Genomic DNA, 27,630 nt, shown 5'->3' with positions numbered 1-27,630 from the left:
TAAACATGAACGTCCTGTCAAAATGCATAGATTGACGTGGTATGCCTAAGTCTGCCAATCAAATATCACAATGCCTATAATAAACATTCTGATAATGTATACAAATGACTAATGAATTTCCTAAGCTCTGAGCTTTCAAAAATTAGATTAAAAAGATGAGTTACATAATTCTGTTATTTATGCAATGTCCATTGTCAAATTCCCTAAAACTAAGTCCTTCAGGACAAGTCTTCTACTTTGTTCTTTTAAATAACTCACAAAATTCTACTGCATATTATGTGTCTTAAATAAAATTAACTCAAACTTTCTAATTTAGTCAAAGAAACACTAGAAAAAAATAAATTGTTATCCTTTGGCATGCATTTACTTAGGAAAAACCTAAGGCAATGCCAAAGAGAAACCTAGAAAAGAAAATCTTCCTGTATTTTCTTTATAGTCCATAAATTATTTCCTAAAGTTAGCAAGGAGGCAACACACAAACAAAAGCTGATGCACTATAAGGAAAACAAATGTCAGTTAGCAAACTCTTCATATTCACCACAAAAATCAAGAACAAATACATATTTCTGAAATCTGTGCCTGATTATTCTTCTTTATGCTTTCTATAGACAAGTGTGGGAATCTAACTGATGGAATACATCCCAGAATATTTACCCAGAATGTGTTGATTATACAAGAATCACTTTTAGTCATTCTGGAATTAGGTTTACTTGGTACACCTAGTCCTACTGCCCTCTCCAGTTCTCCCACACTCACAAAGTATACAAGTTCACACACACACAAACACACACACACACACACACAAAAGAAATGCTGGACAGCAGAGTTCCTAGAAAACTTTAAATACGACTAGACTTATTTAAAAAAATCTCTGCCTCTCTCTCTCTTTCTCTACCTATAACTCTTTCAAATAAATAATAAAATCTTAAAAAAAAAAAAAAGAGAGACACCCAAATGGCCAATAAGCACATGAAAAGGTGCTGAACTTCACTAATCAAATGCAAATGAAAATCACAATGAAATACCACTTCATATCCATTATAACAGCTATTTAAAAAAAAAAAAAACAGCAAAGATCTGTGAGGATGCTGGAGGAACTGGAATCCTGGTGCATTCCTGATGGAATGAAAAGTGACACAGCTGCTGTGGAAAACTTTATGGCAATTCCTCAAGAAATCAAATATCAGATCCAGCAATTCCACTTTGGGGTATACACCCCCCAAAAATGAAAGCAAGCTCTCAAACAGATGTTGTACACCCATGCTCACAGCGGCATTATCTACACAGCCAAAAGGTAAAAGCAACCCAAATGTCCACTGACGGATGAACGGGTAAGCATCATGTGTGGTACACACAAGGAAGCATCATTCAGCCTTTAAAAAGACAAAAATTCTGACACATGCTACCACACAAATGAACACTGAAGACGTAAGGCTAAGTGAAATAAGCCAGTCACAAAAGGACAAATACTGGCAGGACTCCACTTACAGGAGGTACTGGGGCGGACCAAAGGTAGGATGGCGGCTGCCAGGGTTTGGGTGGTTGCGGGGAAGAGGGAGGAGGTGTTTAACAGGTAGAATTTCTGTAGGGGGAGATGAAAAGGCTCTAGCAATACCAGGTGGAGATGGCCGGGGAGCTCTGTGAATGCACTTAATACCACTGAACTGCAGAATGGTTGAACTCGCCCATTTTATGCCATGCCTGTTTTACCAAAGTGAGACGCAGTGAGAAAAGGGAAGCACATCATTAAAATACGTGTCCGAGTTCTCTTTACACCTCTTTCCTACCTGTATGTCAATATCCTATGACTGACTAGTTACACTCTAAGTGTTTACCATAGTCCCAAGAAATTACTTTTAATAAAAGTTTTAAAATTCCTTCGAATCATGAAAAAGCTTAATCTGTTTCCTCAAAATAAAGTTCTGCCGGACACAGATGCTTAGCAGCTATTACGTGTCTACCTGAGATTAAACGCATCACTAAAAACCCAGTATTCTCTCCCAAATTTGTATTTGTCAAAGCACCATGAATTTTAGCCTCACAATTCCTCCTCATTTTTCTTCCAAAGGCTCATACAAACTATTTTCATGTTGAGCCGGAAAATGTTCAGCCAAAATTTTCTTCCTTGAAACTTAAGAGTTCATCCTTCCTACCTGGTAGATCCATCACCTTTATGGTAGTCAGTATTTAGTTTCCACTGACTTCAAGTCTCCACACTGGAATCCTATTTATGAATCTCCCTCCCTTTTTTTAAAAAAAGGAAAAAAATAGCAGCTTGAAATGTCCTAAGCTAAGTTTTCAGGAGTTTTTTCCAGGTACATTCCAGTTGTCTTTTAAAATCTGACTTCACACAGTGTTACAGAAAAAAAAAAGTGTATTAATGAAGTAAAGCAAGTTGTCTCATTTCCTCTGAGCCACTGGCGTCCACTGTGGCGTTGTTTCCTGTCTTCCCACTGGAAGCATTCCGCAGACACAACTCCATCCTTAGAGGGAATTCTGACAGCTTCTACACTATAACAGTTAGGTTTGGATACATTTCAAACAATTTCTCCCCAGAAAGAGGAAGCAAGCAGATGAACTTAAAATTAAAAGGGAAAAAAAGTATCTGTACACTAGATTCTAAAAAGATCTAATTTAGAAAAAACAGTGCTCACATTAAAAACTTCTTCACCCATTCCGAAGAAAAAAGTATTAAGCAAGTATGACCATCATGCATCTTCTCTATTTTGTACTACCCAAAGGCAAGAATGAATATCATCTATTACAAACTCTTTTTTTTCTTGATTTTTAAAAACTAAAGTCGCCAAACACTTCTCTACATGTAAGTTAGCTGTATTTATCTCCTTCACTACAAAAGTCTTCTCTCTGACCAACACAGCACAGTTTATAGTTGTCCTTGTACCTGCTGGATTCACCTAAAGGTCAACAGAAGAAACATGAAAACCAGGCGCAGACACCTGTAAGCTTTCTACTCATCAACGTGAGCAGGCTCCCAGACAATACATTTCTTTTCCTTGTCTACAGCTCTTTAGATTAAACTGAGCCCCTTAAAAGGTGAGCGTTACCTGATCACCTACCAGCAACTTCAATGTGTTTGCTGCCTCCCATCCCTCCAATGTGCAACAGAATCTTAACAGATACGAAACTCTACGAAAATGAAATTATACACAGATACAGACAGATCCCTTGCAAACTGCATCACCTTGTCAGGAGCCTTACCTTTGAGCAGCGGCAGAGGTGTTAGCTCAATAGGCTTGCCTTGAGACCTAAACTGTGAGGAACTTTGCGACCTCTTCTGTCTCGCTTTTCTGACGGACTTCCGAGAAAATCCGTCTACTTTATCCACTGATGGAGGAGTAGTTGGTGCTGAGGACATATCCCTACTGAAGAGAAAGAGGTGTCATCAGCAAGTGCCCAAGCAGAGTTACAGAAATGACAGTGCTTCCATATATAATATTCATGAAACTAAGTCCTATGTCAGTGGTAAAATATGTGCTCAACAAGAAAGCAAACGAAGTCAGTTAACAGAAGTCCTATGTCAGTGGTAAAATATGAGAATTTGGTGGAAAAAAAAAAGATGCAACTATCATGCAGGCAATACCCTAAATCTAACACCACACCACTCTGCTGTAAGCATCGTGGATGCTTATGTGGACTTGGAGAACTCTGTGCCGTCTGCCTACTTCCTAATTGCACAGCTCTTCTCATCTCGAGTCTCTGGAAGTAATTCTGGAGTGGTTCTGCCGCTGGAAAACGTCCACTGATCCATTTTTCCCAAGGTATTTAATATTATGAATGGGCTCTGGAGCTAGAATCCTTTTTGGTCTCCAACAATCCACACCAGGGTATCAGAGCAAGGTGAAATTCACAATCACGATGACACTCTAAGCACGACTTTTAAAGCAATGTGCTGTGCTAGCTATGATAAAGCACCACACTGCAAATGAGGACAGGCTAGATTAAACAGAACACATAAAAGGCATAATTAAAATCATTTCAAAGAAGTCTTCTTTGTAATGAAGTCACCTAAAGTTATTAAAGCTTAATAAAGGAACCTATGATGAAATCAAGCACCAGAGCTGAACTGAAAACGTAACTCCACAGCCTACTTCAGACAACCAAGTTGAGTTCCCCAGAGGTTTAGACCCTGAAGTTCACTGTCAAACACCAATTGTAATTCCATCAAACCGATAGGGCTAGATAGTTCTTTGGCATTCTTGAACCCCCTCAAATGAAAGCTGTTTCCTAAAAGTGCCAAGCATGAAGTTCAATTTCATTCACTACCTATACAGAGGCCATCGTCTCTATGGTACTGAGGCTCCACGCAGGGTTCACGGCACACTGAGACAGAAATCACCCACGGGGTGGGGGTGGGGGGCTGGAACGCAATTACTCACCTAACACACAACGCAAGTGTTTTTAAACTTCTGAAGAGTGAGAGGGGCTCTTCCTGAACATGTAGGAATTAAAAGTTAACCTGATTATGTACACAGATTCTGACAAAGTAAAAATAACACCTAAAAAAATGATGTGGAGGTTTGGAACTTTAAGTCTTCTTTGGTTCTCTCTCTCTTTTTTTTTAAGAAAAAAGGTGTTTTTCTTTTCATCTGCCTAGTTTAGCATAAAATATGTGGCAGATCTTTAAAATGTAATTGCACACTACGAATGACTATAGAAAACGAAAAGATGACTTTAAAATACAATGACTGCAGCAGCAAGCAGCTCCACATCACCTCTGTTTGCTGCCTATTTAGGGCCGATTTTCTCATCAGGTATTACATTGGAATTACTTAGATTTTACTGTAACCCAACAGCGCAAGATTCCGGTAAATCTTGCTTCCATCACTCCTTCTATCTCGTCTTTATTCTCCATTCCCACCTCTAAAGAGGACTACGGGTTGCAATGCTCCCCCCCCCCCAAAAAAAAACCATTCGCCCCTTATGCTCGCGGCCCAGAATAAAACGTCAGAGATCTCAACCCTAAAGCATTGCAGGACTGAACGTTCGGCAGCAGCGAGTCCGCCAAAGCCCTGGGAAACAGGTTTCGCCCTGGGCCAGGACGCCCGAAGCCCTATTATCCTCTAACAGCGGGCACGGGGCATTTCCAAGGCTCAGGGTAATCCGAAGGGGAGAGCGGGGAGAGGGAGACGGGGAGGGGGTACTTGCAGCCCGAAATCCCTTCGCTCCCACCCCACGCATCCCAAGCCCCGGAGCAGCCAGGCGGCTACGGCGTCCTGCCCGCTGCCCCAAGCCCCCTTACTGCCCCTGCCCTGCCCGGACGAGAAAACGCCCCCGAGGCCAGGAGGAGGAGGAAGAGGGGGAGGAGGCGCCGGGAGCGAGGCATCCGCAGGTCAATCAGACAAGTGGGACGCGCGGGGCTCCGGCGCACCCCACCCCACCGCACCCCTGGCCGGCCCCGGCCGGGCCTTCTGCGGCCCGGAGCCCTGCGGGGTGCCCCCCGGGAGGACCGTCCAGGAGGAAGGGGAAGCCGGCGAGCCGCGCGGGGCTGCAGGGACCAAGTTACCTTGAAGCTTCTGGGGAGGAATCCGAAGACGACGTGTGGTTTCCAGGGGGCGGGCGTGCGGGCGGGGTCCGGGCGGGCAGCGGCGGGGAGCCCGGGGCGACGGCGGTCCGGTGCGGCGTCCCTCCGGCTCCGCGGCGGCGGCGGCGGCGGCGCCTCTAGGCCTCACGGCCGGACCTGAACCTCAGCGCGGCGGCGGCGGCCTCACGATCCTCCCCCGCGGGCCCGTCCCATCAAATCGGCACCCGACTCCGTAGCGGCTCCGCCTGAGGCTCCGCGTTCACATTCCCGGCGGGCGGCGCCTCTGCTCGTAGCCCCGGACCCGGCGGCGGCGGCGGCGGCGGCGGCGACGTGGGGAGGGGGGAAGGGAGGGAGGAAGACTGAATCCGCAGCGGCAGCCGGCGGAGGAGGCAGGAGAAAGAGGAGGAGCCGCTGGAGCTGGAGCCGCCGCTGCCAGAGCCGCCGTTCGCTACCCGCGGTGGGTCCCCGTCAATGCCCCTTTCTCTCTCCTATTGTCAATATCACCGGGCGGCTGAGTCCATGGCACACGCTCAACCGAACCTTCTGACCAGCAGCGCCCGCCTCCGGCGCCCGCCCACTGGAGACTTCAAACGGGAAGCGAGGCCTCATTGGCCGGGATCCGCCTTCACTCCCCTGCCAGCATGTTAGGCTGAGAGCTGATCGGGGATTGGCGGCGGGAGGGGGCGGAGAAACAGGAGGGGTGGGAAGAGCGGAGGTCGAGGATTGGGCCGAGGCCTGAGGGACCCGGATGCAGCCGCGATCTCCGGCCGCGCCGCTGCCGCTTCCGCCGGGCGGCCGGGTGCGGGCTCGCGGTGGCGGTCGCTGCCTCCGCTAGGCCGAACAGGAGCGCTTTAAAGAACCCGGGAGGCGTGCGGCCGGCAGCGCCGCGGGCTGGGCGTGCGCGCCGTGCGGAGGCTTTGGGCGGCGGTCGTCTTCCCTCAGGATTCCCAGAGCAAGGGCGGGGCAGCCCCCCTGAGCCTCGATCTCGCAGCCCTCAGCGACTAGCGAGGCCGGCTCAGGACGGGACCCCGCGCTGCGTAGACGGGAGAGCCGGCTCCCGCACCTGTGCGCCGCTGCACGGGGGTCCCTGGGAGCCCGCGGTGCCACCCCGCAGCCGCTCCGGGCGGGAGGCCTGGCTCCGACATCCGACCCCGGGCCCGGGCCGAGCGCCCCGTCGCCCGCCGTCCTTTTCCCTCGACGTCAGTCCACTCCCGGAAGCCCCTGCCGGCCTCGGCGCTCGGGCGGGCCGTGGGAGCGTGCGAGGTGTTCGCGCCGGACCCCGGAGAGTTCACGCAGACGTCCCCTCACTCTGTCTAGGACGAGTGACGAGCTGTTTCGAGACGAGTCCGCACCCTCGGCGAGCCCTAGGCCAAGTGGAGCGTCGCCAGCGAATGTTCTTGGCTTCTCTGTCTATTCGAATGCACGCTACACACATCTTTTCAGGGAAGAAAGTTTTAATGTGAATCACGAACGTCAGAGTAGCATTTGTTCAAAACTTGCATAATTGGGGGGGGGAGCACTTAAAAAAATAAGCATTATTCATATCGCTCATCTTAGTGTACGTCTTCCCAGTGGGTTTGGTTTTTTGTGTTTATTTATTTAATTTCTGATAATCTGTGTCGTTCTGTAACCTAGGTTTCCCCCTCGGCAGCACATCATGATATCCACACAGTTAGGGAGTCGGGACTGTATTAAAATAAAAGTATTTACCATGAGTACAACTGACAACCAACAAAACGCATTTGTGTTCTCGATTCTGTTCTTTAGCTCTCAGGTAGTGCCGATTTCCGTGTACACTGCCAGAAATGGCTCTTAGGTGAAAAATAAATAAATAATTATTTTGTGCCATGAAAGATAAAAATATCCCTGCCTTGGGAATGCGGAACGGGAAGATGACTTCCATGAAGCAGGCTCCCCCTGCTGACTTCAGGTGATTGGCTGCTGCGCTGGTATCACTCCTGTTGGTTTTGACTCTGAGCAAGTTCATTACCACTACGCCCTGAAGACTGGAATACGGGACTAGTTCTGCCTTCAACAAACTTCCATTTCGGGTCTCCGCTTCCCGTACAGTCTTCATGAAAGTTCAGTGTCCCAGCCAAGCAGAACTGGTTCCTGCATCTCAGGATAAAAATGCAGACTTAAACCCAAGGAAGATTTTCAAGCCAACTCAATTTCCCTTGGCAACAGTTGAACCGTTAAGAAATAGTGCACGTTTGAAATGCTCACAGCTGTTGCTTAGAACATTTCACATTTTGTAGAGTGGAGATTTTGCTTGCAAATTATGGATCTCTCTAAAGACAATTCATTTCAAAGTCATTGCATTTTTGATAAAAATGGCTGAGCAACTGAAATGAGCAGGCCTTTTTTCAAGGGAAACATCCTTGCTTACGTGAGAAACTGTTCTCTGGACTCGTAATTTCTGCAGAAGGACAGTGCCTCCCAGGAGTGTGTATACTCCAAAGATAGTGCAAGCCAGCCCATTGGGGATGCAGAAGAAAACATTCAGACATCTACTTATGCCTGATTCTAATGTAAAAAGAAAGGCATTAACCTCAACTAATATGTTCTATCCACGATGGAGGGCCCGGCACTCAGTCCGTGGTGTAGTCCCATGCCCTCGTGCAACACAGAGATGTCCTCTTCCCATTCCCAGGAGTTGGCACCGGTCAACGTGTTGAAACATTACTACATTCAGTGAAACAGGCTTTCTGACTACATTATCTAGATTTAATTCGACTCTCGCAGAACAAATGGTTGTGTAAGAATCCTCTGCAAAGAAGCCACAGGAGAACAGCAAGCAAATGACAGAACCGGCTCTTTGAGTATCACATCTTTAAAAAAAAAAAATTATTTATTTATCTGAAAGAGTTACACAGAGAGAGGAGAGGCAGAGAGAAATGTCTTCTATCACTCCCCAGTTGGCCGTAATAGCAGAGCTGAGCTGATCTGAAGCCAGGAGCCAGGGGCTTCCTCTGGGTCTCCCATATGGGTCCAGGAGCCCAAGGACTTGGGCCATCTTCTACTGCTTTCCCAGGCCATAGCAGAGAGCTGGATCGGAAGTGGAGCAGTCGGGACTCAAACTGGCGCCCATAAGGGATGCTGGCACTGCAGGGTCCCAGGTGTCACATCTTTGACAATCACTTTCAAAATTCAAATGGCAACCTTATCAACCAAATTCTCATTAGGAAAACAATAAAACTATCAGGAGAACAATTTGAAATGTAGATGCGCGTCCATTATCAACAATGAACTTCACCCTGTGTATACTAACTGTAACAAGCTAAGGACAGGAGCACCTGTATACCCTTTAAGAACAAATATATTTGGAAGAATTTGTCCCAAAAAAATAGACCAAAGGGAAAGCATTATCAAAAAAGCTGGACTGCTACTCCAGATAATAAGGAAAGAAATACATCAACAGCCAACCGGGAGGCCAAACACAAGTGACAAAACACAGTTCATGGATATCAGATGAAAGCATACACTTCCCAGATATCAAAGTCGAGCTTATCGCGGATCTACTGGCAGGCTGGCCATGTGATGAGCCTGGAAGACTCGAACGACAGCTCACTGGTGAACTTAAGAAGGGCTAAGATAATAAGCAGAAGCAGCACCAATGCAATTCTCAACCAGTAACCAGAGAAGGAAAAGACCTATGCTGATAGATCTTCATCGGAGGAAGACTGGCCCAATCCAGTGGGTGTGGGATGAGGGTACATGAGCTGAGGCTGGACCAGGGGAAGAGCTGTGAGAAAGCCTAAAACAAGAGCTCCCGTAAAAGGAGGACACACACAGCCAGTGTAGACAAGGGTGTCAGATTTCTTTGAACCACATCCACCAGGAAACACCCTCAGCAGAGACATTTTCCTGGGTCACAATTTAAATATTGCAGTTACATTTGCAGATGTGCTTCATGGATTGGCATTTTCTTGCAGATTTTCAAATGATCAATGTGCATAGTTGTTGCTTGAGATTTATTTGCCAGGGTCAGCTGCAATCCAGAAATGACTATCAGAGGAAGTTTGCTCCATCCAGAGTCAGAGTCCGATGTCCCTGATGGACCAGAGCAGGAAGAGAGGCCTTGTGTTGCAGATGGGGTAGGACAGTTGGAGAAAAAACAGGGAGAGAAAGCCAGCTTCAGGGCCAGCGCCATGGCTCACTTGGTTAATCCTCGGCCTGTGGCGTCGGCATCCCATATGGGCCTGGGTTCCAGTCCCAGTTGCTCCTCTTCCAGTCCAGCTCTCTGCTGTGGCCATGGAAGGCAGTGGAGGATAGCCCAAGTGCTTGGGCCCCTGAACCCACATCGAAGACCAGGAGGAAGCACCTGGCTCCTGGCTTCAGACTGGCGCAGCGCCGGCCGTGACGACCGTTTGAGGAGTGAGCCAACCAAAGGAAGACCTTTCTCTCTGTCTCTCTCTCTCACTGTCTATAACTCTACCTGTCAAAAAATAATTAAATTAAAAAAAAAAAAAAGAAAGCCAGCTTCGAGTGTGCTTTATTGCCCACAGTACCAAATATAAAATAATGCGCCACAAGAAATCATGGTGCTTAAATTAAAAAATAGTCAAATAATTAACGAAAAGTGAAAGCCACGCCTAGAATTTTTTAAAAATATTTATTTATTTTATTTGAAAGCCAGAGTTACAGAGAGGCAGAGGCAGACAGAGAGAGAGAGAAAGAGAGAGGTCTTCCATCGTTGGTTCACTCCCCGGAGGGCCGCAACGGCCAGAGCTGTGCCGATCCGAAGCCAGGAGCCAGGAGCTTCTTCTGGTTCTCGCAAGTGGGGCAGGAGCCCAAGGACTTGGGCCATCTTCTGCTGCTTTCCCAGGCCATAGCAGAGAGCTAGATCGGAAGTGGAGCAACTGGGACTCGAACCAGCACCCATATGGGATGCCAAGGCTGCAGGCTGGGGCTTTAATCCGCTGTACCACAGCACCGGCGGCCCGGTACCTAGAATTTTAAGAATGCAGATTCTGAAATCAAGGCCTTAGCCAGAACGGGGGCAAATCATTCATCCCTCCCAGCCTTGGTTTTCTCACTTGCAAGTAAGCAGAATCAAAATCCCAACTCACAGGAGAGTTACAAGATTGAAATGATTGTCTTATTTACTACAGTGACTAACATACGCTCCCTGCTCAGTAGATACTGCCCATTACCACAATTATGCATTTTCTTACTGTGACTATTCTTTATCCATATAGAAACTTTTCTTTAAGAAATTTTCTGGGGCCAGCAATATGGCACAGCAGGTTACTGCCCCAGCCTGCAGCGCTGGCGTCACTCATGGTTGCCAGTTGGCATCCTGACTGCTCCATTTCCAATCCAGCTCCCTGCTAATTTGCCTGAGAAGGCAGCAGAGGATGGCCCAAGTGCGTGGGAGACCTGGATGAAAGTCCTGGCTCCTGGCTTTGGATCCGCTCAGCTCCAGCTGTTGCAGCCATTTGGGGAGTGATGCAGCAGATGGAAGACCTCAGGATGTCTGTACCTCTCTCTGTAACTCTGTATTTCAAATACACAAATCTTAAAAAAAAAAAAAGGCAATTTTCTTTATTTTGTTCCCCCTGCAGATTGTATTGTGGTGGAAGGAAGACGAGGAGCAGGGAACCAGAGGCAGGCCGTTCATCCATGAGCACGCTCAATTACAGAATGTGTGTGGGAGCATTCATTAGCAGGACTAGGGATTTGCATTTTATAACATCCATATACTTCTGCAAGTAAAAAACAAAATGGGCCAGCGCTGTGGTGCAGTGGGTTAAAGCCCTGGCCTGCGGCGCCAGCATCCCATATGGGCACTGGTTCGAGTCCCGGCTGCTCCACTTCCCATCCAGCTCTCTGCTATGGCCTGGGAAAGCAGCAGAGTATGGCCCAAGTGCTTGGGCTCCTGCCCCCACGTGGGAGTCCTGGAAGAAGCTCCTGGCTCCTGGCTTTGGGTCGGCTCAGCTCTGGCCATTGCCACCATTTGAGGAGTGAACCAGCAGATGGAAGACCTCTCTCTCTCTCTCTCTCTCTCTCTCTCTCTCTCTGTAACTCTTTCAAATAAATAAATTATTCCTTAAAAAAAAACTCTGGTTATTTGACTTAGTATCATTTCAGAGCTTTATCTTTGTTTTGAATTTACATTATTTGTTAAATTGTTTTTGCTCTAAACTTCCCTGTCACTCTCCCTCACTGTAACTTCTCTAACCAGGACTGAGGCTGCATTTTCCAGGTGTAGCTCTGCCCTTGCTAATGGTCTGGCACTGGTGGGATGAGTATCTGCTTCCCATTCATCCTCTGTTTCCATGGAGGACCACACCCTCCCTCCCTCCAAGAAGCTGCCTCCCTCTTGCCTTCCATCCCCTCCCCCCATCCCAGAGGGCTGGGGTACATGACTCAGAGGGATCTGCTGTGTTTCTCCAATATTTGCTTTTTTTTTTTTTAAGACTTATTGATTCATTTGAAAGTCACACACAGAGAGAAGCAGAGGCAGAGAGAGAAAGAGAAAGAGAGAGAGAGAGGTCTTCCATCTGCTGGTTTACTCCTCAAATGGCTGGAGCTGGGACAAGCTGAAGCTGGGAGTGTGGAACTCCATCTGTGTCTCCCACATGGGTGCAGGGGCTCAAGCACTTGGGCCATCTTCCATTGCTTTCCCAGGCCATCAGCAGAGAGCTACATGGGAAGAAAAGCAGCTGGGACAGGAATCAGCACCCATATAAGATGCTGGCACTGCAGGTGGAGGCTTAGCCCACTATGCCACAGGCCGGCCCCTCACCCAGTGAGTGTTAAAAATTATCCTTATATACGTCCCTCTAGAATTCAGGCACATTACAAAAGAACAGAGCAGTGACCTGCCTAGCATGAACAGAAGTCACTGTTGCTGCTTTTCAATAGGTTATTTTTACTGTATTCTCTTAAAATACTAAGGTCAGCACACTCAGGACCCCAGCAGCTGAGAGCCTCTGCACCAGCGTTGGAGAGTGAGGTGACTCCAGACTGCAGCAGCCCAAGCCACTGGCGAAAAAGCTGCAGGAACAGCCTAGAGGGATCCGGCCTGGAACCCTGTGGGGGATAACGTACCTGCAAAACTAGAGGAGAAAAAACAAAGGTGCGGCACGTTTCTCTCCCCCTGGTCACCCTGAAATGGCGTCCTGTAACAAGCTGATAGACAGCAGTCACCATTTTGGACATACGTAACAGCTGTGCCAGATTGTGGCTGTGCCCAGCGAGTAGCCAAGAGCAGACTCCTGAGTCTGGTGGGGAGAACAGACGGGGGCTCCGTGCTCAGGCTGTGAAAATGCTGCGACTGCGTGGGTGGACTCATGGTGTGGCTGGGACTCTGGGCAGTCACTGTGGGAGGCTCCACAGCTCAGGGCTCCCTGCTTACCTGGTGAGGGACACTGCTGGGGAATCTGAGCTTACGCGGAGGACTGCACAGATCCTTTGTGTGGTCCGTGGGGAGAGCTGGTGTAGCCATCCGAATATCAGACAAAATAGAATTTAACACAAAAACTGTTAAAAGAGACAAAGAAAGGCACATGTAATGATTAAGGAATCAATTCAACAGGAAGATGTAACTTTTATAAACATATATGCACCTAATTACAGGGCACCTGGCTATTTAAAAAAAAGTTAAGGGATCTAAAAGGAGACACAGACTCAAATACAATAGTAATGGGGGACTTCAATAGCCCACTTTCAGAAATGGACAGATCAACCAGACAGAAAATCAACAGGGAAACAGCAGATTTAATCAACACTATAGACCAAATGGAACTAACAGATATCTACTTTTCATCCCACAGTTGCAGAATACACATTCTTCTCAGCAGTTCATGGAACTTTCTCTAGGATTGATCAGATGCTAGGCCATAAAGGAAGTCCTAGAAAATTCAAAAAAATCAAAATCATATCAAGCAAATTCTCAGACCACAGTGGAATGAAGCCAGGAATGAGCAAATCAGGAATCACTAGGACATAACAAACACATGGAGACAGAATAACATGCTCCTGAATGAACAGTGGATAGTAGAAGAAATCAAGAGAGAAATCAAAAAATTTCTGGAAACAAATGAAGACAATGACACAGCATAAAGGAACTTATGGGATACAGCAAAAGCAGTGTTAAGAGGAAAGTTTATAGCAATTGGCACCTACATCAAGAAATTGGAAAGGCACCAAATAAATGAGCTATCAATGCAACTCAAGGATCTAGAAAAACAACAGCAAACCAAACCCAAAGCTAGTAGGAGAAAAGAAATAATTAAAATTAGAGAAGAAATCAACAAAATTGAATCCCCAAAAAACAACGCAAAAGATTAGCAAACAAGAGCTGGTTTTTGGGAAAATAAACAAAATTGACACCATTGGCCCAATTAAACAGAAAAAGGAGAGAGAAGACCCAAATCAATAAAACTGGAGATGGGCCAGTGCCGCGGCTCACTAGGCTAATCCTCCGCCTTGCGGCACCAGCACACCGGGTTCTAGTTCCAGTTGGGGCGCCGGATTCTGTCCCGGTTGCCCCTCTTCCAGGCCAGCTCTCTGCTGTAGCCAGGGAGTGTAGTGGAGGATGGCCCAAGTCCTTGGGCCCTGCACCCCATGGGAGACCAGGATAAGTACCTGGCTCCTGCTATTGGATCAGCGCAATGCGCCGGCCACAGCGCGCCGGCCGTGGCGACCATTGGAGGGTGAACCAACAGCAAAGGAAGACCTTTCTCTCTGTCTCTCTCTCTCTCTCTCTGTCCACTCTGCCTGTCAAAAAAATAAATAAATAAATAAAACTGGAGATGAAAAGGGAACTGTAACAACAAACACCACAAAAATAAAGAAAATCATTAGAAATTACTACGAAGAGCTATACGGCAAGAAACTGGAAAACCTAGAAGAAATGGATAGATTCCTGGACATACCTAAATTGATCCATGAAGACACAGAAAACCTAAATAGACCCATAACCAAGATGGAAGTTGAATCAGTAATAAAGACCCTCCCCACAAAGAAAAGCCCAGGACTGGATGACTTTACTGCTGAACCCTACAATACGTTTAAGGAAGAACTAACTCCAAATCTTCTCAAGTTATTCAAAAGAATTAAAAGGGAAGGAATCCTCCCAAATTCTTTCTACAAATCCAGCATCACCTTAATTCCTAAACCTGAAAAAGATGCAACAGAGGAAGAGAACTACAGACCAATTTCCCTGATGAACAGATGCAAAAATCCATGAAAAAAATTTAGCCAATCAAATCCAACAACACATCTGAAAGTATGGCCAACTGAATCCAATAACACATCAGAAATATTATTCACCTGGACCAAGTGGGATTTATTCCTGGTATTCAGGGATGGTTCAACATTTGCAAATCAATGTAATACTTCACATTAACAAACTGAAGAACAGAAACCATATGATTATCTCAATAGATGCAGATAAAGCATTTGATAAAATACAACACCCTTTCATGATCAAAACTCTAAGCAAATTGGATATAGAAGGAACATTCCTCAATACAATCAAGGCAATTTATGACAAACCCACAGCCAGTGTCCTACTGAATGGAGAAAAGTTGGAAGCATTTCCACTGAGATCTGGTACCAGACAGCGATGCCCACTCTCACCATTGCTATTTAATATAGTTCTGAAAATTTTAGCTAGAGCCATTAGACAAGAAAAAGAAATCAAAGGGATGTAACTGGGGAGGAGGAAGTCAAACTATCACATGCAGATGACATGATTCTATATATAGGGGATTCAAAAAATTCCACAAAGAGACTACTGGAACTCATGGAAGATTTTGGTAAAGTAGCAGGATATAAAGTCAATACACAAAAATCAACAGCATTTGTATATACAGACAATGCCAAGGCTAAGAAAGAACTTCTAAGATCAATCCCATTCACAATAGCTACAAAAAAAATCAAATACCTTGGAATAAATTTAACCAAGAATGTCAAAGATTTCTATGATGAGAATTACAAAACATTAAAGAAATAGAAGATACAAAAAAATGGAAAAATCTTCATGTTCATGGATTAGAAGAATCAATAGCATCAAAATATCCATTTTTCCAAAAGCAATTTGTAGATTCAATGTGATACCAATCAAAATACCAAGTACATTCTTCTCAGATCTAGAAAAATGATGCTGAAATTCATATGGAGGCACAGGAGACCTTGAATAGCTAAAGCAATCTTAAACCACAAAAACAAAGCTGGAGGCCTCACCAGATTTCAAGACATACTACAGGGCAGTTATAATCAAAACAGCCTGATACTGGTACAAAAATAGATGGATAGACCAATGGAATAGAATAGAAACACCAGAAATCAATCCAAACATCTACAACCAACTTATATTTGACCAAGGAGCTAAAACCAATCCCTGGAGCAAGGACAGTCTCTTCAACAAATGGTGATGGGAAACTGGATTTCTACATGCAGAAAAGACTCCAGAGGCACAGGCAATCAAAGTGAAAATTAACAAATGAGATAACATCAAATTGAGAAACTTCTGTACTGCAAAAGAAACAGAAATGAAGAGGCAACCAACAGAATGGGAAAAATATTTGCAAACTATGCAACTGATAAAAGATTAATAACCAGAATATAGAAGGAGAACAAGAAACTCCACAACAACAAAACAACCCAGATAAGAGATGGGCAAAGGACTTAAACAGACATTTTTCAAAAAAGGAAATCAAAATGGCCAATAAACACATGCAAAAAAATGTTCAGGGCCAGGGCCATGGCTCACCTGGTTAATCTTTGGCCTGTGGCATTGGCATCCCATATGGGTGCCGGTTCTAGTCCTGGTTGCTCCTCTTCCAGTCCAGCTCTCTGCTGTGGCCCGGGGGGGGGGGGGAGGGCAGTGGAGGATGGCCCAAGTGCTTGGGCCCCTGCACCTGCATGGGAGACCAGGAGGAAGCACCTGCCTCCTGGCTTCGGATTGGTGCAGTGCTGGCCCTAGCGGCCATCAGGGAAATGCAAATCAAGACCACAATGAGGTTTCACCTCATCCCAGTTAGAATGGCTTTCATATAGAAATCAACAAAGAACAAATGCTGGTATGGATGTGGGGGAAAAGGTAGCCTGATCCTCTGTTAGTGGGAATGTAAACTGGTGAAACCACTATGGAAGACAGTATAGAGATACCACAAAAATCTGAATATAGACCTACCTTATGACCCAGCCATCCCACTCCTCAGAATTTACCCAAGGGAAATTAAATCAGCAAATAAAAGAGCTATCTGCACCTCCATGTTTATTGCAGCTCAATTCACAATAGCTAAGACATGGAATCAACCTAAATGTCCATCAATTTAAGACTGGATAAAGAAACCATGGGATATGTACATCATTAAAATATTCTGAGATGGAAAGTCAACCGAAAAAAAAAAAAAGCTTGAAAACTTAAATCTTGATTTCAGTGTTATTAGAACAAAATAATCCAATAAAGACAATGCAGGACTCTCATGTGGGACTGGTCATCTCTGCAAACACATGCAGCCCACGTAGCGTGCTTCCACAGGCACTATTTCATTTGCCTTCACTCCATACAGACTTATTATTTCCATATCATGAATAAGAAAGCAGGATTGGGAAGGTGACCAGATGTCAGACTGCTAGGAGCTCACAGAGCCACAGTTTGAACCTTGCTCTCCCATGGGCCAGTCCTCTCTACACCATGCCAACTCCTTTTGTCCATTTGTTCATGGTGTGTCCAAGAGACTGAATATAAGGCTCCTATGTTCTCTACCTCACCAAAGACAAGAGTCACAAGATACAGAGGTTAAGTGTCTTCAATCAGGTCATAATGTAAAAATGTAGACTATAAGCCAGGAATTGTGACAGCCTCTTCAACATGTTTCATTTTGTTTAATCCTCAAAGTAACCCATTCCTGTAGGTACTGTTATCCCACTTCACAGATGCACAAACAATAGCGATACAGAAACGATGATACAGGAAGCTTAAGCTTATTTTCCAAGGCTGCGCATCTCGGAAGAAGCAGATCTTGGGCAGGAGGTAAAACTGGAATGTAGCATTGAAATTCTAAACAATTTTACTACTTTTCACCCTGGGACTCTTGGAAAGAATCTGGTTTGTGTCTAATGCTGTGTAGAACACAGGGTACTTCAAGAAAGTCACAGAAAAATTGAAGTAAAAGTCAAGTTAATTTTGGTGAAAAAAAATTCTAAAATCTATGCATAGTTCTCTCACAATATGCATTGTCCATGACATTCTTTTTTTTTTTAATTTTTTTAAAGATTTATTGATTCAAAAGACAGAGTTAGAGAGAAGAAGAGACAGACAGAGATCTTCATCTGCTGGTCCACTACCCAGATGTCCACAAATGTTGGAGCTGGGCCAGACCAAAGTCAGGAGACTGGAAACTCCATCTGGGTCTCCCACACGGCAGGGGCCCAAGGACTTGGGCCATTTTCCGTACTTTCCCAGGTGCATTTGTAGGGAGCTGGATCAGAAGTGGAGCAGCCAAAACTCAAACTGGCACCCATGTGAGATGTTGGCATCACGGGCAACAGCCCAACCTGCTGTGCCATCACATTGGCCTCTCCATGAACTTCTTTGAACACCCCTCACATGCATCCATTTCAACATTTTTGTACCAAGATGAAATCATCTTTTAATTACATGTTCCACAAATTTGTTGAAGTATTCTCCTTTACAGAAACATGAAGCCTTTCCAGCTAATTCCCACTGATATTTAAGTCTCTTTACAAAAACACAGACTCCCCATTCTGTCTTTGACGAAAAGCACACTTTGCTGGTAGAGTTATGTTGCAGTGTGGCTCCAAATCAACATTCCTTCCCCCCCCCCAAATTCTCATTTATTTATTCCAGTGACAGAGAAAGAGACACAAAGACAGACAGACAAAGAGAGATTCTATTAGATGGTTTGATTCCTGAATGCATGCAATGGCCAGGATTGAGCCAGGCTCAAACCAGGTGGCAGGAACTCAATCCAGTTCTCCAATTGGATAGCAAGGACTCTACTACTTGAAACAGCACTGCTGTCTCCCAGGGTCTGCATTAGCAGGAAGCTGGAATCAGGAACAAAGCTAAAACTTGAACCCAGGCACTCTGATATGGGATGTTGGCATGTCAACCAGCATCTTAACCAGCAGGTCAAATGCTCACCCCAACATTCCCTTTAAGGAATAGAAGATTTTGCAGATAATCTAGGTTGACAGGGTTTTGAAAGCAAGGTTAGAGGCAGTAGTCATCTCCAGTATTTGAAAATATTCTGTTTGATGGTATTTCTATATCAAGAAAGCTTATACAAGTATTCTCAGGCTTGGAAGGTTGGTGACCCACTTAACAAGCCAGTTGGCAACCAGAACAAAGTATTTACTTTTTAAAAGTATTTTTTGAGGAAAAAAAAGCATTAGAAGAGACTCATTGGAAGTATAAAATCCCAATCTTCCTGACCCACAAGAGGAAAAAGTTATAATTAGCTAAAAGCCACTGACTTCATAGGCAGACTGTGGTAAATGCACAACTTCAAGTCATCCTCCACATGGTGATAAATTCATGTCTATAAGGCTTCCACATACTTAATATAGAAGAACTTTCTAACTGACTTGTCATTAGTTTATTTGGCCCTTTTCTCCCGAAGTCACATTAAACATGTAAGTACCCACTCTGCCCTGGGAAAATCCACTTATGCATGGGTAAGACATGGTAAGTACCAGGGCAGGCAGCTGTTTGGCTCAACCGTTAACACAGCAGACCCCGTATCCGAGTGTCTGGGTTTGAGTCCAGCTGTGTTCTTGATTCCAGCTGAGAGGCAGCAGGTAACGGCTCAACTGCTTGGGTCTCTGCCACTCACATGGGAGACCTGGATTGAGTTCCTGCCTTCAGGGCATCTAGGGAGTGAATCAGTGGGTAGGAAGTCTCTCTCTCTCTCTCTCTCTCTCTCTGCCTCTAAAAATATAAAATTGAATAAATATTATTGCTCTAGTGCATTACAACATGTTATGATCAAGGGCTAAGTTTTTTTAAAAGATTCATTTATTTGTTTGAAAGGCAAAATGCACAAGAGAAGTGTGGTTGGAGAACGAGCTCTTCAGTCCACTGGTTCATTTCCCAGATGGCCTCAGCAGCCAGGACCAGTCCAGGCCTAAGCCAGGGGCCACAAACGCCATCCTGCTCTCTCACAAGGGTGGCAGGGACCCAAATATTTGGTCCACTATCCACTGCTTTCCAGGTGCATTAGCAGGAAGCCGGACCAGAAACAGGGGAACCAGGGCTCCAACTAGCACTTTGCTATGTGGCTGTCCAAAGCAGTGGCTTAATCTATTGCATCACAATGCCTGCCCTTCAAGGGCTAATAATTGTTTTGGGAGTCCAGAGCCAAGTATAATATCTTGTGACCAGGTGGTAAGAATAGGGGAGAAAGAGAAAAACAGGAGGTGATAATGGAAATACTTAAAACTCATGGCTCCATGGGGCCGGCGCTGTGGCACAGCAGGTTAAAGCCCTGGCCTGAAGCACCAGCATCCCGTATGGATGGTGGTTCTAGTCCCAGCTGCTCTTCCCATCCAGCTCTCTGTTATGGCCTGGGAAAGCAGTGGAAGATGGCCCAAGTCCTTGGGCCCCTGCACCCGCATGGGAGACTTGGAGGAAGCTCCTGGCTCCTGACTTTGGTTGCAGCCATCTGGGGAGTGAATCAGCAGATGGAAGACCTCTCTCTCCGTAACTCTTTCAAATGAATAAATAAATTTTTAAAAAACAAACAAACAAATGGCTCCTGGTTTGGCACATTGTTGGTTTTTTAAGGGTATTATTTACTAAGAACCAGAACCAAAGCATCTCACATAGAGCACTAGGCTGTGTCATAAAAGTTGTGGAATGGGACCAGCCTTATGGAACAGCGGGTGGAGCTGCTGCCTACAACATCAGCACCCCACACGGGCTCTGGCTGGTGTCCCGGCTGCCCACTTCTGCCCCAGCTCCCTGATAATGGCCTGAGAAAGCAACAGAAGATGGTCCAAGTGCTTGGACCCCCGCCACCCATGTGGGAGACTCGGATGAAGCTCCTGGCTCCTGGCTTCAGCCTGGCCCAGACCTGGTCATTGTGACCATCTCAGGGAATGAACCAGTGAATAAAAGATCTCAATTTGTCCCCCTCTCTCTGTAACTGTGATTTACAAAACAAGTAAATAAATCTTTTTTAAAAAAAATTGTGGAAATGGGCTGCTTTTGTGACACATAGGGTTAGGCTGTAGTAATGCCAGTATCTTGGTTCAACTCTGTTGCTCAGCTTCCGATCAAGGTCCCTGCCAATGTGCCTGGGAAAGCAGCAGGCAATGGCTTGAGCGCTTGGGCCCCTCCCGAATGTGCGAGACCCAGAAGAAGTTCCTGGCTTCTGGCTTCAGCCTGGCCTTGGCCTCATTGTGGCCATTTGGAGAAAATGGAAGTGCTCTCTCTGTCACTTTGTCTTTCAAATAAATAAATATTTTTAAAGTTTGTGGCAGGCCGGCACCACAGCTCACTAGGCTAATCCTCCGCCTTGCGGCGCCAGCACACCGGGTTCTAGTCCTGGTCAGGGCACCGGATTCTGACCCGGTTGCCCCTCTTCCAGGCCAGCTCTCTGCTGTGGCCAGGGAGTGCAGTGGAGGATGGCCCAGGTGCTTGGGCCCTGCACCCCATGGGAGACCAGGATAAGTACCTGGCTCCTGCCATCAGATCAGCGCAGCACGCCGGCCGCGGCAGCCATTGGAGGGTGAACCAATGGCAAAGGAAGACCTTTCTCTCTATCTCTCTCTCTCACTGTCGACTCTGCCTGTCAAAAAAAAAAAAAAAAGTTTGTGGAAAATAGAATTCAATGGTTTATGGGGTAGGCACTTGTCCTGGGGGTGAAGGTGCCAGTTAAGACATCTGAATCCACCTGTGTCAGAGTACCAGGGTTCAACATCAGGCTCCACTTCCTGACCCTAGATTCTTTTTTTTTTTTTTTTAAGATTTGTTTATTTTATTTGAAAGTCAGAGTTACACAGAGAGAGAAGGAGAGACAGAGAGAGAGAGGTCTTCCAAGCGCTGGTTCAATCCTCAAATAGCTGCAACAGCCAGAGCTGTGCCAATCCGAAGCTAGGAGCTAGGAGTTTCTTCCGAGTCTCCCATCGGGTACAGGGGCCCAAGGACTTGGGCGATCTTCTACTGCTTTCCTAGGCCACAGCAGAGAGCTGGATCAGAAGTGGAGCAGCTGGGACTGCAACCGGCACCCATATGGAATTCTGGCACTGCAGGCGTTGGCTTTACCCACCTCACCACAGCCCCCTGACCCCAGATTCTTGCCAGTGCTGAACTTGGGAGGCAGCAGGGATGAGTTCCTTGACTCCCAGCTTCATCTTGGCCCATCCCCAGCCATGGCAGGTTATTTAGGAAGTGAACCAGTAGATAGAAGTGCTCTCTCTCTCTCTCTCTCTCTCTCCCCCCCCCTCGTCTCTCCTCCCCTCTCCCTTTGTCCCTGTCTGCATCTCAAATAGATAAGCAATTTTTAAAAGTCCTTGAAAAATAAATATTATGAAAAAACTATTCATAGGTGTCAAAATATTTTCACAACACAATCATTTACCTTTTAATTTCACTTTCCATAAATGGTTTGAGGAGTCCTTGTATTTGCTTTTTTTTTTTAAGATTTATTTATTTTACTTGAAAGTCAAAGTTACAGAGAGCAGAGGCAGAGAGAGAGAGGTCTTCCATCCCCTGGTTCACTCCCTAGTTAGCCACAATGGCTGGAGACACACCACAGATCCGAAGCCAGGAACCAGGAACCAGGAGCTTCTTCTGGGTCTCCCATGTGGGTGCAGGGGCCCAAGAACTTGGGCCATCCTCCACTGCTTTCCCAGGCCACAGCAGAGAGCTGGATCGGAAGTGGAGCAGCTGGGACTTGAACCAGTGCCCACATGGGATGCCGGCACTGCAGGTTGTGGCTTACCCGCTCTACCACAGCGCCGATCCCTGTATTTGCTTTCATTGGACTTAGTGCTCTCTGGATATGAAGTCTTCTTTCCACTGTAGACCCTCAGAGTTACTCAGTTCCCTCTCTCTCCATGTCAGGGGATACTGAGAGCCTAGGCAGAATCTGGGGTGCCGTCTCTTGGTTCACAGCAGCAGGGGCCTTACCAAAACCTCACTGCAGCTGACGAAGCTAAGCAAACAGGAAAACCGCCGTTAGAATTCTGTGCAGGGCTGCCCTCAGCCTCAGCAGCAGGAGCTCGCGGCGGGAGGGGAAAGCCCTCAGCCCTCTGGTTTTTTTGTTTGTTTTGTTTTGTTTTGTTTTTGACAGGCAGAGTGGACAGTGAGAGAGAGAGACAGAGAGAAAGGTCTTCCTTTGCCGTTGGTTCACCCTCCAATGGCCGCCGCGGCCGGTGCGCTGCGGCCGGCGCACCGCGCTGATCCGGTGGCAGGAGCCAGGTGCTTCTCCTGGTCTCCCATGGGGTGCAGGGCCCAAGCACCTGGGCCATCCTCCACTGCACTCCCTGGCCACAGCAGAGGGCTGGCCTGGAAGAGGGGCAACCGGGACAGAATCCGGCGTCCCGACCGGGACTAGAACCCGGTGTGCCGGCGCCGCTAGGTTTAGCCCTCTGTTGTCTCCATCTCTCTCATGTTCTCGGAGAGCCAGGCGGAGCTGGGCAACATGGCAGATCAAGCTCTCGCCTTTGCCTTGTCTCCCTTAAGAGAGCAGCCAGAACTTAAGTTAGAATCCCGCAGTTTTAACCCAGAGTTCCTGGGAAAGGGACTCTACTCACACCGGGGCCGCTCCACATTGGCCAGGGCCTTGGAGTCACAGGACACAGGGCACAGGGCACAGGGCACACAGAGTTCCTGGGCCTGAATGCCCTTTCTACATCTGCTGAGAGAGAGAGAGAGAAAGAAGAGGGAAAAACCACAGTCCTGACACCCACCCATGAACCAAACACTTACAACATCTTTGTTGCCTCAAACTAAATTTGTAACAGTAAAATCAATGGTCTAAGGACATGAATTTTTTTAAGCTCTTGATAAGGTTCTTCCACACTGCCAACATTATTACTCATTTTCTCATGTGGTCTAAGCTGATAGGCCAAAAATTTGAAAGTAATTATAAACACCAATTTTTTCATTACAGAGGTAGGGTAGTTACAATATTTTCCATCTATGTAGTAGTTATTTGTATTTCTTTTACTTAAAATTGGCTATTGGTGGTTTTGGTTTTCTGTTTTGGGGGAATCTTTTTTTTGGCTTATTTTTCTATTACAGTTTCAGTGATTTTGTGATTTATTTATATGAATGTTTTATATATTGATTTTACATAGAAGACTATACCGTATTTCTTTGGGGATTTCTTTCATTGCTAAGCATAAATTCTCAGAAAGTTTCTCACTTAATAATTCTTCTCCCCAGAAATCTTTCATACAAAAATATCGCTAGGGCTTACCAGGGATATTCCTTGTAGAATATTAATAACAAAAAAAGGAACAACCTAAATCTGTATCAGTTAAAGGGTAGATAAATAAATTATGGCACACCCTACTGTGGGATACTATGCAGGCATTAAATATAAGGGAGATGTATGTCATATGGAAATATTGGGAAAAATGCAAGATCACAGAATTATAGGGAAAGTAGCGTAGTAGTCAGCTTTCACTACTTAACTAAATTGCTGTAGAGAAGCTACTTATGAAGGAAGGTGGTTCATTTCAGGTCATGGTTTGCAGATTCACAGTTGAAGATGGGGGCCCGTTAGTCTGGTGTGTGCCGGAGGCTGGCAGTGGCAGAGCGTGAGCAGTACAAGCATAGCACAAGGCAGGAAGCAGACAGGGAAGAGCTGGGACACGCTGGGCTTAAACAACCAGTCCTTGAGAACCGCCGTCCCAGGGCAAGCCCCCCGACTGAAACAGTTCCCGCTTGGCCCACATCCCAGATACTGCAATTGGACAGTCTCCACCCTTAACCACCAATCATTAACATGAATCCATTTACCACTAATATAAAAGTTGGGGTTTAATATCTGTATGAGTCTTAGGAATCATATCCTGTTCAACCCATAATAATTAGTGTCCAATTCGTATTAGGAAAAATCAGATTATGAAATACGTACATTATGGTCATACAAGGAATTGTTACCATTGCATACCTGTGGACATGGGTTGGAGGTATGGGTAGTAGAGATTAAATTACAGAGGTTGGCATTGTGGCACAGTGGATTAAGCCAGAATCCCCTATGGGTGCACCTGTTAGAGTCCCAGCTTCTCCCCTCTGATCCAGCTCCGTGTTGCGGCACATGGGAGACCCAGATGGAATTCCAGACTCCTGAGAGAACCAGTGGATGGAAGATACCTACCCCTATAACTACCTTTCAAATAAATAAATAAAGCCTCAAAAAAGATTTAATTATATACATAGATATTATTTTTAATTTTCATAAGGAACATGTATCACCTTTGCATTTTACTTCATGGAAATTTTTAAAAATAACTTACTTATTTCAAAGGAAGAGGTGGGTGTGGGGAAGAGAGAGATCTTCCCTCTGCTGGTTTACTCCCCAAATGCCTACAAAATTTGGGGCTGAGTTCTGGCTGGGCTGCAGCCAGGCCAAAGCTGGGAGCCAAGGGGACCAATGCTGTGGCACAGTGAGTTAACGCCCTGGCCTGAAGCGCTGTCATCCCATCTGGGTGCCAGTTCAAGTCCCTGCTGCTCCACTTCCCATCCAGCTCTCTGCTATGGCCTGGGAAAGCAGTGGAAGATGGCCCAGGTCCTTGAGACCCTGCCCGGAAGAAGCTCCTGGCTCCTGGCTTTGGATGGGCACAGCTCTAGCCGTTGAGGCCAATTGGGGAGTGAACCAGTGCATGGAAGACCTCTCTCTCTCTCTGCCTCTCCTCTCTCTGTGTAACTCTGACTTTCAAATAAATAAATAAATCTTTTTTTTTTTTTTGACAGGAAGAGTGGACAGTGAGAGAGAAAGACAGAGAGAAAGGTCTTCCTTTGCCGTTGGTTCACCCTCCAATGGCCGCAGTGGCCGGCGCGCTGCGCTGATCCGATGGCAGGAGCCAGGTGCTTCTCCTGGTCTCCCATGGGGTGCAGGGCCCAAGGACTCGGGCCATCCTCCACTGCACTCCCGGGCCACAGCAGAGAGCTGGCCTGGAAGAGGGGCAACCGGGACAGAATCCGGCGCCCCGACCGGGACTAGAACCCGGTGTGCTGGCGCCGCAAGGCGGAGGATTAGCCTAGTGAGCCGCGGCGCCGGCCTGTAAATAAATCTTAAAAAAAAAAATGCTAGGAGCCGAGAACTCAATCCAGGTCTCCCGTGTTGGGGCCCGGTTCCCACTACTTGAGCCACCTCAGGGTGTGTATTAGTAGGAACCTGGAAGGAACTCAAACCCAGCCACTCCCTTGTGGGATGCAGGCCTGCCAAGCAGAGTCTTAACCACTACGCCAAATGCTTGTTCCTCATGGGCCGTTTTAGACTTACAAACAACCACAGTGAACAATACACAGATCTACCCATATAGCCATCACACAGCTCTAGAGATAATACATGACCGACAGAGTTATAGCCTCCTGTGTGACCTTCTCTCATAGTCCCTTCTTTCTCAGGAGTACCATATCCCTAAATCTACTGTCTCTCATTCCCATGTTGTCACTTTTTTTTTTTTAAGATTTATTTTATTTATTTGAAAGTCAGAGTTACAGAGAGAGAGAGAGAGAGAGAGAGGGAGAGAAATATGGAAAGTGAGATCTTCCATCCCCTGGTTCACTCTCCAAATGGCCACAATGGCCAGGTTTGGGCCAAGCAGAAGCCAGGTGCCAGGAGCTTCATCCGGGTCTCCCACGCAGGTGACAGGGTGCCAAGGACTTGGGCCATCTCTTACTGCTTTCCCAGATGCGTTAACTGGGACACAAACTGGCACCCAGGGGCCGGCACTGTGGCACAGCGGGTTAATGTCCTAGCCTGCAGTGCCGGCATTCCATATGAGCGCCAGTTCAAGACCCGGCTACTCGACTTCTGATTCATCTCTCTGCTATGGCCTGGGAAAGCCCAAGTCCTTGGGCTCCTGTACCCACATGGGAGATCTGGAGGAAGCTCCTGGCTCCTGGCTTCGGATCAGCACAGCTCCGGCCATTGCGACCAACTGGGGAGTGAACCATCGGATGGAAGATCTCTCTCTCTTTCTGCCTCTCCTCTCTCTCTGTAACTCTGGCTTTCAAATAAATAAATAAATAAACATTAAAAAAAAAACAAACCTGGCACTCATATGGGATGCCGGCGTTGCAGGTAGTGGTAACCCACTATACCACAGCACTGGCCCCTGACGTTACACTTCTAAACATGTATATATACCTAAACAGCATGTGATACTTTTCCATATTTGGGGATTGTATATAATTGGTATTACACTTCATTTTCACTCAACATTGTGATTTTTAAAAAATGTGTTTGAAAGACCACTGAGTCACTCTCCAAATGCCTACAATAGCCAAGGATGGACCCGGCCAAAGCCAGGATCCTGGAAGTCAGGGCAGGTCTCCCACGTGGGTGGCAGGAACCCAAGTACTTGAGCCATCAATTGCTGTCTGCTAGGTTGCACCTCAGCAGGAAGGTTGGATCAGGAGCAAAGCCGGGACCAAAACGCAGGCACTCCCACGTAGGATACTAGTGTCCCAACGAGTCTCTCAACTGGTAGACCAGATGCCCACCCCGACATGCTGTGTTTGTGCGCACACTTTAAAGTGTTCACTTTCACTACTACAAAACCTTTCATTTATAGATGTTGTGATGTTTTGTGCGGCTTGGTTTATTTGCAGTTCTGTATCATAGGGAATAGAGTTGCTGTGACATTCCCAGGCAGGTCTCCTGCATACTGTGGTTTCTCTAGTGCATCTCAGAGTGGAACTGCTTCACAAGATACAGCAAGTCGCTTTCCGAAACCATTGTTCCAATGTACAACCCCACTGCAGTATGTCAGAGATTCTATGGCTCTAAAACTCCTGACCCAGGTGGGCACTTGGCCAAGCAATGAAGGGGCCTACGTTGACTCTGACACCCGCTCCAGGTCAGACTGCAGCTTCCTGCCAGTGCAGACCAGGGGAGCCAGCAGTAATGGCTCAGGGA

At 46.4% G+C, this 27,630-nt stretch overlaps 2 protein-coding genes across 5 annotated transcripts in view; both read right to left on the bottom strand.

Moving 5' to 3' along the window:
• The window catches only part of PPP2R5E (protein phosphatase 2 regulatory subunit B'epsilon), a 178,066-nt gene extending 171,988 nt beyond the window's left edge, over positions 1 to 6,078 (bottom strand). Inside the window, exons 1-2 of one of the 2 annotated variants that reach the window (XM_070065058.1) lie at positions 5,525 to 6,078; positions 3,220 to 3,383 (exon numbers count right to left, since the gene is read on the bottom strand). In XM_070065058.1, coding sequence (XP_069921159.1) covers positions 3,220 to 3,376 — 157 coding nt within the window. In that variant the 5' untranslated portion in view covers positions 3,377 to 3,383; positions 5,525 to 6,078. The remainder of the gene's footprint in view (positions 1 to 3,219; positions 3,384 to 5,524) is intronic. The other variant, XM_070065059.1, reaches the window with a different exon arrangement.
• The window catches only part of WDR89 (WD repeat domain 89), a 127,327-nt gene continuing 105,505 nt past the window's right edge, over positions 5,809 to 27,630 (bottom strand). For 2 of the 3 annotated variants that reach the window (XR_011384834.1, XR_011384835.1), the window contains 2 exons: positions 12,906 to 13,030; positions 10,144 to 10,492 (listed from right to left, as the gene is read on the bottom strand). The gene's annotated coding sequence lies outside the window, so the exon portion shown is untranslated. Of the gene's footprint in view, positions 7,661 to 10,143; positions 10,493 to 12,905; positions 13,031 to 27,630 lie in introns of those variants that run through there. The other variant, XR_011384836.1, reaches the window with a different exon arrangement.

The sequence above is a fragment of the Oryctolagus cuniculus genome, chromosome 20, assembly GCF_964237555.1.
Source record: "Oryctolagus cuniculus chromosome 20, mOryCun1.1, whole genome shotgun sequence".
In the NCBI taxonomy this organism is placed as follows: Eukaryota; Metazoa; Chordata; class Mammalia; order Lagomorpha; family Leporidae; genus Oryctolagus; species Oryctolagus cuniculus.
Note: the sequence above shows the minus strand (reverse complement) of the source record. Positions and strands in the feature narration are given on the sequence as shown.